At 38.2% G+C, this 14,288-nt stretch overlaps 1 protein-coding gene across 5 annotated transcripts in view; it reads right to left on the bottom strand.

Annotated features, from left to right (window-relative positions):
• Positions 1–12,796, bottom strand: part of RIC1 (RIC1 homolog, RAB6A GEF complex partner 1) — a 47,727-nt gene extending 34,931 nt beyond the window's left edge. Inside the window, exons 1-2 of one of the 5 annotated variants that reach the window (XM_059874216.1) lie at positions 12,435–12,793; positions 2,576–2,683 (exon numbers count right to left, since the gene is read on the bottom strand). In XM_059874216.1, coding sequence (XP_059730199.1) covers positions 2,576–2,683; positions 12,435–12,575 — 249 coding nt within the window. In that variant the 5' untranslated portion in view covers positions 12,576–12,793. Of the gene's footprint in view, positions 1–2,575; positions 2,684–12,434 lie in introns of all 5 variants that reach the window. The other 4 variants (XM_059874215.1, XM_059874214.1, XM_059874217.1 and 1 more) reach the window with 4 other exon arrangements.
• Between the last annotated feature and the right edge of the window lie 1,492 nt (positions 12,797–14,288).

Here is a 14,288-nt window from a genome sequence, read left to right on the forward strand (position 1 = left end):
CTGTTGTCCATTCCCTGATCATTCTAATCTTTGACAGTCAGAAGTATAAACACTGAGAATCTTGCCAGGGATTTCATAACATGGTTTCTTGTATGCTACCATGTTTAATAAAGCTCTGCCTTAGCTATGGGAATGCATGCTGAAGAGCAGTCTGTCTTAAAGGACTGCCTGTAACATGGGAAGGACCAAAATGCCTCCTATACTTCTCCATAATGAAGCATCTTGACCCAATTCCTAAGTCTGATTTACTACTAGAATTAGCTACCTTGGATGTATGTACTAATCTAAATAAGAAGTAGTATTTCCTAGTAACACTGGAAAGGCAGCAATATGAAAGAAGAAACTACAAAATATAAGGGGAAAAAATAAGATCTGCCTAGGAAATGTGCCAACAATTTAGCAACAGAAGATACCACTGGAAAAAGAAGTTAGAATTTCTAGGGGATGGTGACACTGTGAAAACTGCTTAAGCTTGTTTAACTGCATGCCTTTGTAGTTACTTGAGGTATGGTATAAAGCTTGATGTGCTGGCCCAAAGTCTGCCTGCCGTAAAAATAATATTTACCTCAAAGCATATGCTGTGATTTGTTTTCATAAAGACACTTAAATATTTGGGCTGTCAAAACCAAAAAACATGGTATATCACTGGTATGGTGAACATAAAATTCAGACTACACTCCCCATGATGATGTCATTAAAAAAAAAAGCGGGGGAAAAAGAAAAGGCATGTACCACTTCACTAATAAGTAAGCCTTATGTTCACCTTCACTAAGCCTTATGTTCACCTTCTTAAAAACAAAGTTTCATTACAGAAAATTACTACAACCATGTACTCATGAGTACAGGTAGTAATGGGTGAGAAACATCACTTAGCTTTCAAACTGAAATTTTTAGGTGTTGCAAAGGACTTCAGTAATTAAGTGATGCTATTTCAGTTCAAAATTATTGGGTTTTTCATTAAAAACTTGCTTTGCCATTGCTCCTTCATTTGAATGTGTTAGTTAAGAAAAAAGAGAAAACTATTCACTCAGACAGAACTCTCCTTGGGGTTGAGAGTATCACACATCTGCAGAAACACCTTCTTAATTAAAGCTCCAAAGACTAACTTTCTGCGCTGTCTCACTACAACAAAACCAGCAATACATGCTTGACTGGATCATTTGTATACATTCACCCAGGGATGAAATATCATCCTAAGAAACACAAAGAATATTAGAAATCTTATTACACTCATTATTTTATAAGCGATGGCCATTTTGAATTTTAATTCACAGAACTTTAGCTTACAAACTGAGACTTTATGGGCATTTACATTTCAACACTATCTGCCAAAAAGCACTTTACATTTAGTTGCAGAAAAACTTTAAATTTCAGTCACTGAAGTGGCAGAAACTAAAGCAAATCTGACTGTCAGCTGAACCACAACGTCTCTTGAGCAAATGGATCACAGCATCTCAGAAAAAAACCCCACAATATGCAAAGTAATTGAATATAAAAATTCAAATTTCCTCTAAACTACTACATAAAGGTTTAATTAAATTGTGTTTGGTGCAATATAAAATTGAAGAATTCTTTTTGATCCATAGCAAAAATTACAGAAATCTTTCTGACTTTATTGATAATTATTAGTACTCACTGAGAATATAATCTGGCACTAACAGAAATACTTAACTTCATTGATTTCATCAGATACTGCTAGGCAATTTTAACATTTTAGACCAACTACTTACTTGCATTATGCAAAAGAAAACTGGACCACGGGAAGCTTAGCTGATTTATTATTATCATGATATTGCTAGAGACAAAAACTACTCCATAAATCATCTGGTGTTTTCCACTAAGGTAACAGTATCTAATTTAAGACCTGGTCCTAAAGTTAAGACCTGACCAAAACACCAAGAGGATTCATATTGCAACTCTTATAAACTGTACTCCCACCTTTCTTGCGTTCACCTTGCACCTTAAGCTTTATATACTGCTGCTGAAATAGTCCAAAGTACTGTGAACACAGCACCAGCTATGAAACAAGACTTTATTTCCATGTGAGACAAGATCTCATCTCTAAGATTCTAAACAGAAGAGTTCATGTATCATTTATCACTGCCCTTGTTTCTGTGTTCTCTGTGACTTGCAATATTTTTTAACCCCCAAAAGCCAGTAATAAGGCCACAGTTTCATCTCTTAAAACTCACCTTCAAACCCTATTTATCAAGTAAAACATGACTATGCTACCAAAGTCCACAACTATTTCTTTCATTCACATAACTTTGCATTACCGTATTATTTGCTACCAGATTACTAAAATAATGAAATGTTGTATCATCCCCTTGCCAATACATCTAACCATTGTTTTAAGACAAAGAACCGCACTTCATTCTCACAGGAAAAATTAATGAATACTATAAAAGAAAGCCTCTATCATCTAGAAAGTCCCTGGTACCATTATATATTTTCACAAGACAAGTATCAATTAAATGTATTTATGATCTGCAAGTTTCCATAAGCACAGAAATTGGTAACACAAACTTTTGTTTGCAATAGTTTAACCAGAGTAAGAAGGAAAAATTCTACTTACCGAAACAGCTATCATTGAGCTGTCAGGTCGCCATTCTGCTTGTTTATAAGGTCCAAACTGAGAAGCTGCTTTTGAAAGTTCCTTGTAGCTTACGATTAATACACTTGGCTGGAGGAAAAAAATAAAAATAATTACATCTCATCTAGAAGGAACGGAATGTTTTATATGTTGTGCTATACCTGTAAAATACTATGTCTCCTTAAACAGCTAAAACATGTTTCCTTTGAAGGAGATTAAAAAATACGTATTTGACAATCCATTAGAAATAGGTGCTTTTAAAGAAAGTTCATGGAGAACTGTTGCCACACTGTCATTCCTAATCTCTTTCAAACCCAGGATATTTGAATAAAATACATAATTGCACAGCAAGGAGTCATTACAGAATAGAGAAATAGTTTCAATTTAGATGAAGGGTAACTGATGCTTAAGATGAACAGACACACCTCAAACAGGCTCCTATAATGACAAGGACTGTCAAACGAATTAGGATGATATATTCTATAGAATATTTGGTACTGACAATTTCCCTAGTTTCTACTAAATGGACAGGCCATTGTATTAAAGAGAATGATAATCACGAAATTTGTTTTCTGGAACAGGTTGTCGTAACCTGCTGAAAATCCACCTCTACAGTTAGCTGGAAGGATTTTGCAAGTAATGCAAAATGCCCCCAATAGCACCTTTCGTTCTGGGAAGGGAGAAAAGCTTTGAGGTGAGGAAGACCAGACAAAGCTACTAAGCCTTCATTCCCTTTCACGAATGCAGTCGAGAGCTGCAACACAAAAACCTAATGCAAAGTTACCCTTCCTTGCTCTAGTGCTTAGAAATGTTCCTTCTCCTTAAATATATTGCACAAGTGTTTCTATTTTCTTGCTCTTGAATCAATAATAGTTCTCAGCTTAGATGGATTTTTCCCCTTCCATTATCCTCCAATACTGGTACACAGAAGTTAAATTAAGCAGGACACACTTTTTGTCAAAAAAGTTACCCCTAATTGTCAAACCGTATGCTGTCCTAACTTTATTAATGTCAGTTGTCATTCAGATTTAGAGCATCGAACCTTGTACCAGAAAAAGCACACTGAAAGGGAACCAAGAGGGTACAGAGTAACCACTCATTTTACTGAAATTAACCACGATACCACAAGGCAAAGCTTCCCACTACAACTGCAGGTGACAGAAGTTTAGTACTGTTCTTTGCTTACTTGATGGACCAGCAGAAGCAGTACAATAATTATAAAAACATTAATTCTACCCACGAATCTTGTGAGTGTCCATCACTCCAGAATTTGGTAATCCTATTTAGAATTCCATCCTATTTGGAATCACTTCCTTCAATTTCATTTCAGAAAACGTAGAGTTGCAAACAACCTAATTATAAAGTATGAATGTTAATTTTAAAGAACATAAAACAAAGCAATGAAATGTTGTCCTCATGCACGTAAATAACAAGCTGAATTAGTGTCAGATAGGCAGCCTTAGCCTTGGTAAATTCACAGTATAACTCGGTGTGCTGCTAACAGCATTATTCTTTAAATTTCATACCCACACAGAACTGAATTACCAAAAATAAACATTTATGAAGTATAACAAGAACATTAATCTTTACCCTAAGAACTATTTGTACCAGCTTTTTCAACTTGTGTGGCTTCTTTTGCATCAAATTATCCAACATTAAATAGATAACTAATTATTCTTAGTAGCAGATTCTAGTTGATTGTCCTCAATGAACTACACAGCCTTTCACCGATTGGCTTAGAACCACCCTAACTGCCTTAGATATACTGAGAAAAAGCAGTCTCTTGGTAATCCGCATCATTCTGCAAACCTGAAGATCATTCTTAAAGCACTTCCATGCCTGAAGCATTTTAGCCGCTGGCAAAATTAGAAACTCAGTAATGCACAATTTTCTTTCTATATTACTACTCTTACAGAATAATTACAGTATTTATAGTGTAGAATTCTTGAGACATTCATTCACAAGAAAGCCGCTATTACATCTCTGAAGCTGGAAGAACATTCTATATACACACCAGCTACCAAATTTATACAAATTGATTTTTAGGCTTTGTGACTTGCAGATGAGGATTTAAGCAGTTAAAAATTATTGCTTGTACTCAAACTGTTATCCTTCTGTAGTTTAACTAGCTCCTTATTAGAAAGCAGATCTACTTCGAAATAAATAGGTCACAAATGCTACCCAGCTAGAGGTCAAATGAGGAAATATTACACTGATACTATTAATTTCCACATACTTCAGAAGACAAAAGCATGAATTCAGACATGAGGAAAACCCTAACATACAAATTTATCCCCCTGTTTAAAAGCTTTCCACACATGTGAGAATGGTCTGGATTAACAAAGACAGAAGGAGAGTTCAAGATCCTGTTCTGCTTACTCATGAGAAATAGTAATTTTACATCTGAAGTCATTTATTATATCTAAAGTGTCTGAAAACATATAATGGTACTGGAATATTTCTGTAAACAGGAATATATATCAACCTAACTACCTGACCCAAGCACAGCAAGCCACTTAACATATGTTTTTACAAATAAAACCAAAACCAAAGCAAACAAAAAATCAAAAACCAAACACCAAAACAAAACAAAAAAAACCCACAACCAAAAATCCCACCAAAAAACACAAAAAAAAAATAGGTGTGTGGGGAAGGGTAGTTAGTTTTTCTCCTCTAGTTAGTTTTATATATTTAATTCATACCCTGTATAGAAATAGTAGGGGTTTAGGTTTTATTAATAAGAATTTTTCCTAAATCATTCCTTTTTTCATGTTAAAAAAACCCAATATCTCCATATAAACTTCAGAAAAATTCCAAGTCTTTTACTCTTTCCACTTCTGCATGCAGCTACTAACATTACGAAGCTATGTAGTTAAGCTCAATTAACAAATTATGCCCACTGTCTCAAATAAGCCAGTATATTAATCCTTCTTCTTTGATATGCTTAAAATCCACTTGCTGAAATATTAATGGAAGAACCACAGCTTTGGGAGAAACTGGATTCCAGAAACATAACAAACAACCTAAAAAATAAAGAGTTGTTTAAAAAGAAGTAAAACATTTGTTTAGAGGAAGAAGTAAACACCTTCAGCTGTTAAGGAAGAAAGACGTGAGTAAGCAATCTTAATTGCAATGTAACATTAAAAAAAACTTCCCAAAATAGATAAGAAGCATATCTAGCATTTTTAAGTCTGCTGCAAAGAAAATCTAGCATTTTGATACGGTACTTTTGTCTCAGGAGGAATGTAAGGTCAGGCAAAACAGAAGCTGCCACTCAGTTACAAGAGGAACTGTGGCAGTGGATGTTTACAGGGTAAGAAAAATGGTAAAAAGAAAAATGAGAAATGCAACCTTAAAAATAATATAGCACTACTATTACTAATGTGTAAACAAACTCTCCAGTGCACTAGTTAACAGTACTGAAAAGAAAGAGAACTTCTTGTTCTCACAGCTACACTTTATCTCCTTCAATCAGTCAGCTACCTACTTGACAAGAACATGTTACACAGTTCTTACTCAGAAGTTTTTATGCTTCACAACAATGTCTTTCTAGCATTAAACATGCTCTTTTTTACTGGTGTGAGATTATAACATGAAAGCAAATCTGGTTTGCATTACCAGAAATTAACTGCACTATTTGTAAAACAGTAAGGTAGCAAGACAGCTCCATCAGCAAAGCCACCTAAATTCAAACTACCTAAAAACTCACAGCTGCTTCATTGTCAGTTATACATTAAGAATCCCTGTGGACTTTCCCCTATGAAATATGAGTTCTGTATCAACATCTGGACAAAATACCTATGCAAACAATTAAAAAAACTACAACATAAAACACCACAGCCAAACTCATGATGAAATAATCCCTAATTGTTACTGTTTAACTTAATTCTGCCTGACCTAATACAGTATCTTGCTCACTTACCAAGTATTAGCAGCATAACCCATGTCAGAACACTTAGCCATGTATAATGTAATTTTTATGAAAAAATCTATTAAAGTATACAAATCCTGCAGCAAATTCTCTCAGCAAGCTTAAATATGGGAAATTACCAATTCACTTACCTTAACACAAGCATTCTACTACATTTGATGAAAATGCAAATCAAACTGGCATTTAAACCCTTAACTAAAATGTGACTGTTGCTTTGCAAAGGCCCTCTTTAAAGAGGACAAGTAGCCTTGAACAGACTTGAGTCCTCCCACGAGCAAGAGTCCTAATTGAGATGTTTACACCATCACAGAAAATGACACATAAACCAACTGGAAAGAGGTACAATTATTTGACAAAATATAAAATAATGAAAAAATAGCTTAGTTAAACCAGATTCTCTGGCTGACTGCAAGTTCATGACAAACTGTGCGTATTGTTGATTTTACAAGTAGGTCAGCAAATACAGCAGAAAACGACTAAGTCTGAAAAGCAAACACATGACCTGACAGCACATATGCAACATGGTCTTATGTACAGTTTTGGGTTTCTTAATGTAACTTCAGTCCAAGAACCTGCATGACTGTGGATAAATGTTAAAACCTAACAGTCTTATCCCCTGACCATGTATTACTCTAGATATCAAAAATCCATCTCATTGAGGATAAAGAAACCATTTCTTTGAAAAACAGCAATGTTCTGTTTAGTTTTATATGGCAAATGCTTTAATGCTTCATTAGGCTGTAGTTATGAGACAAAAATCAAAAACGCTGTTCAGATGAGTTTATGATCTAAGTGACAAAGATAAGGCTGGGAGAAAACAACAAAACAGAACAGAACAAAAGTCTGGTGACACTGTGCACTTTATTTTGTCACTATATGGTCTGTGCTTTGCTTTAAATGCTAGAATTTTGTTAAATTACAAGCTAATAGAACAGAAAGGTTATATGGAGAAGAGCAAGCATATGAACAATAAGGAACAGAAAAATTTGTACAAATAGACCACAAAAGACCATTTTGTCAGTAACAGAATGGTTACTGACAAATGGTGGTGACAAATGCATTTCTGATAGCAAATTATAAAACCATAATTCCTTTAATTTAATTTTGAAAGTGTTTGGAAAGCTCAGAATCAACAGAAAATCCACCCAATAGAGCAGACATAGCTTCCAATCATGTGTTTCATGGCTATTGTGAAATAATTCGAAAAACAAAGTGCAGAATTGTCAACCACTACCTCTCCCAAACAAAAGTTTTCAGTTAACCTACTGCTCAAAAATGCTGCCAAAAAGCAAAGGCATATTTTATACATCTTTGGTCTTCTCTTACATGCAACTAACTGAACACTGAAAAGTCATAACTGAGAATGCATTTTTCCATCATGCATGTAATTATGACACTGCTTTCAGGGGTCATCTATTTTATAACACAGGAGACACTGAAAGCCTGTAAATCCTACTAAATAACCACATGACAATTTTGGATTTCATTAGATAATTCATCAATGTAACATTTTTTCCCTTATATAATAACTGCATCTTTTTAATAGAAGCAACAGCACAACTGTTACTGTTGCTGACAAATAAAAAGAAATCCCCTTCTCAGACAAGTGTCTAAAGGGCCTAAATAAGAGATCAGCACTTTGGGGGTTAGACTAGTAAGGAAGAAAACACAGCAGAAGATGTAAGATATCTTAACTTGCACTGATGCTATCTGTACCATATTGTTCACAATACACAGCCAACACAACCACTTATATCAAGACATCTGTTGTCCCATTCTGCAATAAAATTCTAGATAAAAAGCCTCGAGAGGTTGCATCCAATTCTATTAAGAAAAAGCCACACATAATAATTCTGTAAATTATTCTGCTTACAGTTCTGAGATGAAAACAATCTTGAAATCATGGTGAAAACATTTCTTTTTAACAGCCCTCATAAGTAAAAAAACACTACAGAAACAACTGCAGACAATTTTAATGTATTTATTCATATATCTTATGAATTCCATGCACTGTGTCACAAGTAACTCCTTTTATAGTGTGGCAAAATTCCAGGTTACAGACTTCAATTCCCCAACAAAAGCCCCGTCCCGTTTTATCCTATTGTATGCTTAGATTTAAAGCACACATTCACTCAACTTCAAGTCTAATATGGCAACAGCTAGAGACTGAAGAGCACATTTGAGAGAGCTGTGAGAGCAGTCTGAATACCAACTTACAGAGCACTTAAAACTAATACCACCTATTTGACAATTAGGATTCTGACATGCATGCTTCCCCAAAAGCTTATTTTAGTTCATTTAGGTGTTCAGACTCAATATCAGATCATTAGAAAAAAAGAAACCAAAAAAGAAGAAAAACAAGAGTAAATGTAAATCATAAGCAGAGAAGCATACCAGTAATCAAGAATTCTCCTCTGAATGGGACAAGCTATTCCTAGCTCGAAAGGGCTCACAAAACTGGTTTTGACTGACAAAGACATAGCAGATAGTCCCAGCAACCTACAGGACATTATTTTCATTAAATATTCAAGGCCAGCACTTATTCCTGTCATTGTCACAAGTCTGTTATTACTAAAGAAAGGAAACGCTGAACGATTTTTATTTGTACAACTACATCAGCAGACTATTCTTGCTGCACACAATTCACTTGTCAGGGGTTAGGCAGAAAACTTCATTTGTCTATGACACCTTCTTCCTTAGTGACATTACCTTGTCTCTTAATACCTAGAGCCCTGTGGGTGAATTTCCAGAATTCAAGAGATAACTAAACTAATTTAAAATTAAAGCCACAGCTGTCAAAGGAGTAAAACTTTCAAAGGGCCAACTCTAATGTTCCTTTCATTCTTTCATCAACTAAATAAACAGGCTTATATTTGTTCATTAAGCTTAACAGCCCTGTAAAAAACATCACTAGTCCATCATAAGCTCCATTAAAATAGAGGTGCAAGCAGGAAAGTTGATGACACACCGGACTGCACAGCTGCCTTGTGAAACCTCATCTTCAGTTTCCAAGCCAATTTATCAAACAGCAATTATCTCATTATAGCATTTCAGAAAGGTTCTATAATTCACTGATGTTTCTCATTTCAAGCATCCAAGTACTTAAACCACCAGAATGAAAATGTTTGACAAGCTACCAATGAAAACAGTTATGCTGGCTCTTAAGTGTCAAGGAATTATCTACAGCATGTAGACCTAAAACTTCTGATTTAAGGAAAATGCTTGAAGCAGAGGTCTCCACAGTGGAGTGTATTTAACAGAATCCAATGGGGAGCAACAAAGGAATTTTTTATACCACTAAAAAATACATAAAGTAAAAATTTTAAAACGTGTTCATTTTGGTATTACCTAATTCTTTCTTTTTCCTTTTAAAACTCTGAAACAAGCATCCAAGAGATGTGATTGATGCCCAGACTCTACTAGTGTATAAGAGCATCTGAATAACGTTCTTAATAACATGATTTAACTTCTGATTGCCCAGAATTGGTCAGGCAGTTAGACTAGGTGACCAAAGCAGCTCCCTTCCAAACGGATGAAAAAAATTAGACTACATTGTGTATGCTAGACAATGTGTATACTAGTACAGTAGCACATGCATATGATTCACAAATAAATGTCAATATATCTGGGGGCTGTGCTCAACAACCTTTCACCAACACAGGTGCATGATCAAAATCATTCACCTGAGTGGTCTTCTCTATTCACAATCCAATCTCTCCTAACACAAAAGAAGTCAAGAACTTTTTGGTTCAAAAACAATAGCAGAATTCCGTCAGGTTTTTTTCAACACCAGTTATCCTGTTTTGAGTCTTAATACCTATATTGATTACAAAACAGGAAGCAATCCACACTATGGGATCAACTTTCCTTAGTTCCACTAGCTCTTAGTGCACAGTAGGTGAAAAGGAGTTTTAAACATTACTATGTCACCTTAAAAATACACATACTGAATGCAAGCTCACACACCTGGAAGCATTTCAAAGAGCTCTGTTTCTGAAAATTTCAAAACAGAACTTTCCCAGTCTCATCCCCTCATTCTTAAATGAAACCTAAGTGAAACCTTTGATACACAGCTGAGATAGTAAAAAGTCTTAACAAGAACACCAGCCTGAAGGCTTTTCTGTGACAAGAAATCAAGTTAGTGCAACCTGATGGAATTTATCCTTGTTCCAAAAACTCTGCTTCTGACTAATGAAAACATCTTCTAGAATGCAGTAATTTTATTTTATCAAAGTTCAAACATATGATTTTAAGCTTTACCTTCAAAAACAAACAAGAAATTGAAAAAAAGAAAAGCCTGGGGAAAAAAATCCAACAAACCACATTCAGGACCCCAGCTAAAAATAATGCAAGAAATTCTACTTTAAAATGACCTTGACCAAAATCTGTATTCTTCCAGGTTTCTGATAACACCCAGTTGTCCACAGAGGCCACAAGATGTAACACGTTTTTCAGTTTAAGATCAGTCAGCAGTCAGGCATGGTGCCTACTGGCACCTTCCTCAAAAGCACCCATTACAAACGGACTCAAAATCTATTTTAAAAATATTAATGATCTCTAAGTTTAGTCAACTCTTCTGCACCAAGTGACTTCTTCTAGTGCTGTGTGTAGCAAGTCATACAATGTTTAACATTTCAAAACAAGTCTAAGCATGCAAGCTAATGAACCTCATCCTTGAAAATAGACCATAAAGTAAACTACACTCTAGACAACAGGGCACATCTTGCGAAGCATTTCATGAGCCTGTTGTTTTCTATGTCTTTCCATGAAAAAGATCAGCTCTGCTGTGTTGACAGACTACAACTACAGGTTCCCCAACTGTAAGGCAAAAACTAAGAAGTGTACACTTTATATACACTGTGTGCTGTAAACCAAAGGAAACAGAGGCCAGATGATGCTGTTCACACAGCAAAGTTGATATCGTGCCAGCTGAATACCTGTCTAGGTTCAAAAAACAGCATGAGCACCCCTGCCAGGAACTAGTGAACAGCCTTACTGAGCACAATAAAACATAACATGATGAAATTGCTGCATAACTTAAAAATAAGATTTTAAGGCTATGACTGTCATTTGACATTTTTCAGTACCAGCTTTCTAAAACTGGATTGTTGTTTTCCCTGGTAATCTGAGATGAACTTCATAAACCACCTGGATCTAGAGATATTTATAGACAGATTTAGGGTCTAATCTAGGCAGTATTTAAAAGGATCCAGCATCAAAATTCAAAGTCAGTATCACAGTTTTCACTGACTGCATCAAATCAAACAGACAAACAGCATTTTCTTACCAGATAATACAATGTGAATTAAAAGCAAGGCACTTAATGTCAATTATTCACACAGTTTCAAACTAGATATAGGTAAACCAGCACCTTCTGTGCAAAAGCCATGACAAGTCTTCTTCAGAGCCACAAAACTTTTAAACTTTCCATAAAAAGAAAACTTTGTGAACTTCTATGCTACAACATTCTGGGTAATGATAGCATTTGTTCCATGGTTTACAAAGAGTGCTTCATATCTTCTATATTCATATATTCGTTATCTAAACACAGAAAATACAAAGGGGAAAGACATGAAACATACATGCAAAAACCCCTACACTGCCACAAACACTCCTTATGTTAAGGACAAGCAGAATGCACAGCCTCAAAAAAAAAAAGTTTCTTGGAAGTCTCGTTTTTTAGGAAAAACCAGTGTTAACTGTAAGCAGATTGGTGTTGCATATTTTCTTAAGACTATACTGCTACCACTAAACATCGTGGACAACCACTCAGCTTCACAAATATAGGAATATCCGGTAAAGTTAGCATCAAATTTTACAACCGTTTCTGGAAGAAAAAAATTAGCAGACGACAGGTCTTTTCAGCTGATAGAGCAGCGTCCGAGAGCTTATAAAAAGGTGGATACTCACTCTGCAGTACCAGATGCTTAGCTGAGATGGGAACAAAACTGCGAAGAAAGCTCTCTGGGGATCCGTCTGGATGTGAAGCGGTCGCTCCAGGGACTCCAGAGGACACAAGAGCCTCTTGGGCCAGCCGCTAAGGAAATACATGGCTGAAGATTTCCAGAGGAGCTGGCGCTCAGCCTGCTCTAGCCTAGGCGGGGGAACAGCGGGGGCATCAGCGGAAGGAGAGATACAGCATCCGCGGCACACCACGCATAATCACCGGCACACCGACGGGACCTTTGGGCACAGCACCACTGGGGACGGGGAGCTGAGACCTCGCCGGTGCTGGGGCCGCCGCCGCCGGTGCAGGGACGAGAGAGAGCCGCAGCCGCCGGCGGCGGGGGCGGATGCGGGCTGGGCAAGGGCCGGGCGGCCTGCGGGAGGCGGCGGCGAGGGGGACGCGGCCGGGTAGTCACTGCTCCGAGCAGGCGCCGGGTCGCTGCGGCGGCAGCAGCGGCGGCTCCGCCCTCCCGAGGGTGTCTCGCCCGCCCGCGCTACGGATCGGTGTCGTCGCCGTCGCCGAGGACCCCGCCGCCATCTCCACCCCCTTCCGCTTCCGCTCCTCTTCTTCCTCCTCCTTCTTCGGATCCTCCCCTCTGTCTTCTCGTTCTCTTGCTTTTCCTTTTCCTCTTCCTCTTCTTTCTGCTTCTTCTTTTTCTTCTTCTCTCCCTCCTCCTCCTCCCCCTCCCCTCGCTCCGGTGTCCGAGGCCCCGAGGGGCGGTGGCGGCACGGGGGGGCGGGGCCGGGGCGGGCCTGAGCTGACGGAAGTGACGTCATAGAGCGTTCGCATCACTGGTCCGGGCGGAAAAGGCGCGCCTGGCGTTGGGGCTGACGGGCTGCGCGGGAGTGTGGGGAGTGGGGACGGAAGGGAGAGGAGCGGCTGGTGGGGACAGAGAACCAGAGCCGGGGGTGGCAGGATAAGGAGGAGCGGGTTCAAACGTAAAACGAGTGGGCGTGGAGCAGATCTGAGGAGGAAGTTATTTGCTGTGAGGGGGTGCGAGGCCGTGGCGCAGGTTGCCCCGCGAAGCTGTGGATGCCCCGTCCCTGGAAGTGGTTAAGGCCAGGTTGGATTGGGGATCTGAGCGACCTGGCCTAGTGGAAGGCGCCCCTGCCTATGGCAGGGGGCTTGGAACTGGATGACCTTTGAAGTTCCTTCTGACACAGGCTAGTCTATGGTTCTGTGATGAAGTCCACGTGAGAAGGCCTTGTGAGTGTCCAGTGTGAACATTGCCCCTGAGGTGGTTTTGGGGACAAGGATGAGTGCAGGGCACAGTTACTCACGCAGTAAGTAGCTGCTGCATCTTGTGTTTGACGTCAGGTGCTATCACAAACTTTTCTCCCAACTGATGTGTTGGACTGAGGATCCACACTGTTATTTTTACCCAAGACGTGTTTGTTAATCTTGTTTCCATCATTGCCCAGATGCTTTTGTTCACACATTGTGGAGAGAGCAGGAGCATGTGGTATGAAGAACGGAAAGTAGGAAGCTTTAGCTTTAGAGGTGGTAAATGAGGTTTGTTAGTCTTTTTCTGTAAGTGGAAGATATAAGGAAATAAAAGAGAACTAAAGAAAAGATCTCCATGCCATTGCAAGGGCAGTGCCTGTGTTGGAAAGAAATAGGAATAATCAGAAGAGTTTTATGAACCAGTCCCCTCGCACTGCCTGTTAGAGGAGCTCTGGACTGAGCTGTCTGGTAACAGGTCTCGCTGCACAAATTACGCAGTGCTCCTCAAAGAACATAGGTTATCTGCACACCTAAGGCCTTCCCTGCAGCTTTCTGGTTACATTACCATATGAATTTTTGTTACCATCTGAATA

This window comes from Haemorhous mexicanus, chromosome Z, assembly GCF_027477595.1.
Source record: "Haemorhous mexicanus isolate bHaeMex1 chromosome Z, bHaeMex1.pri, whole genome shotgun sequence".
Taxonomy (NCBI): Eukaryota; Metazoa; Chordata; class Aves; order Passeriformes; family Fringillidae; genus Haemorhous; species Haemorhous mexicanus.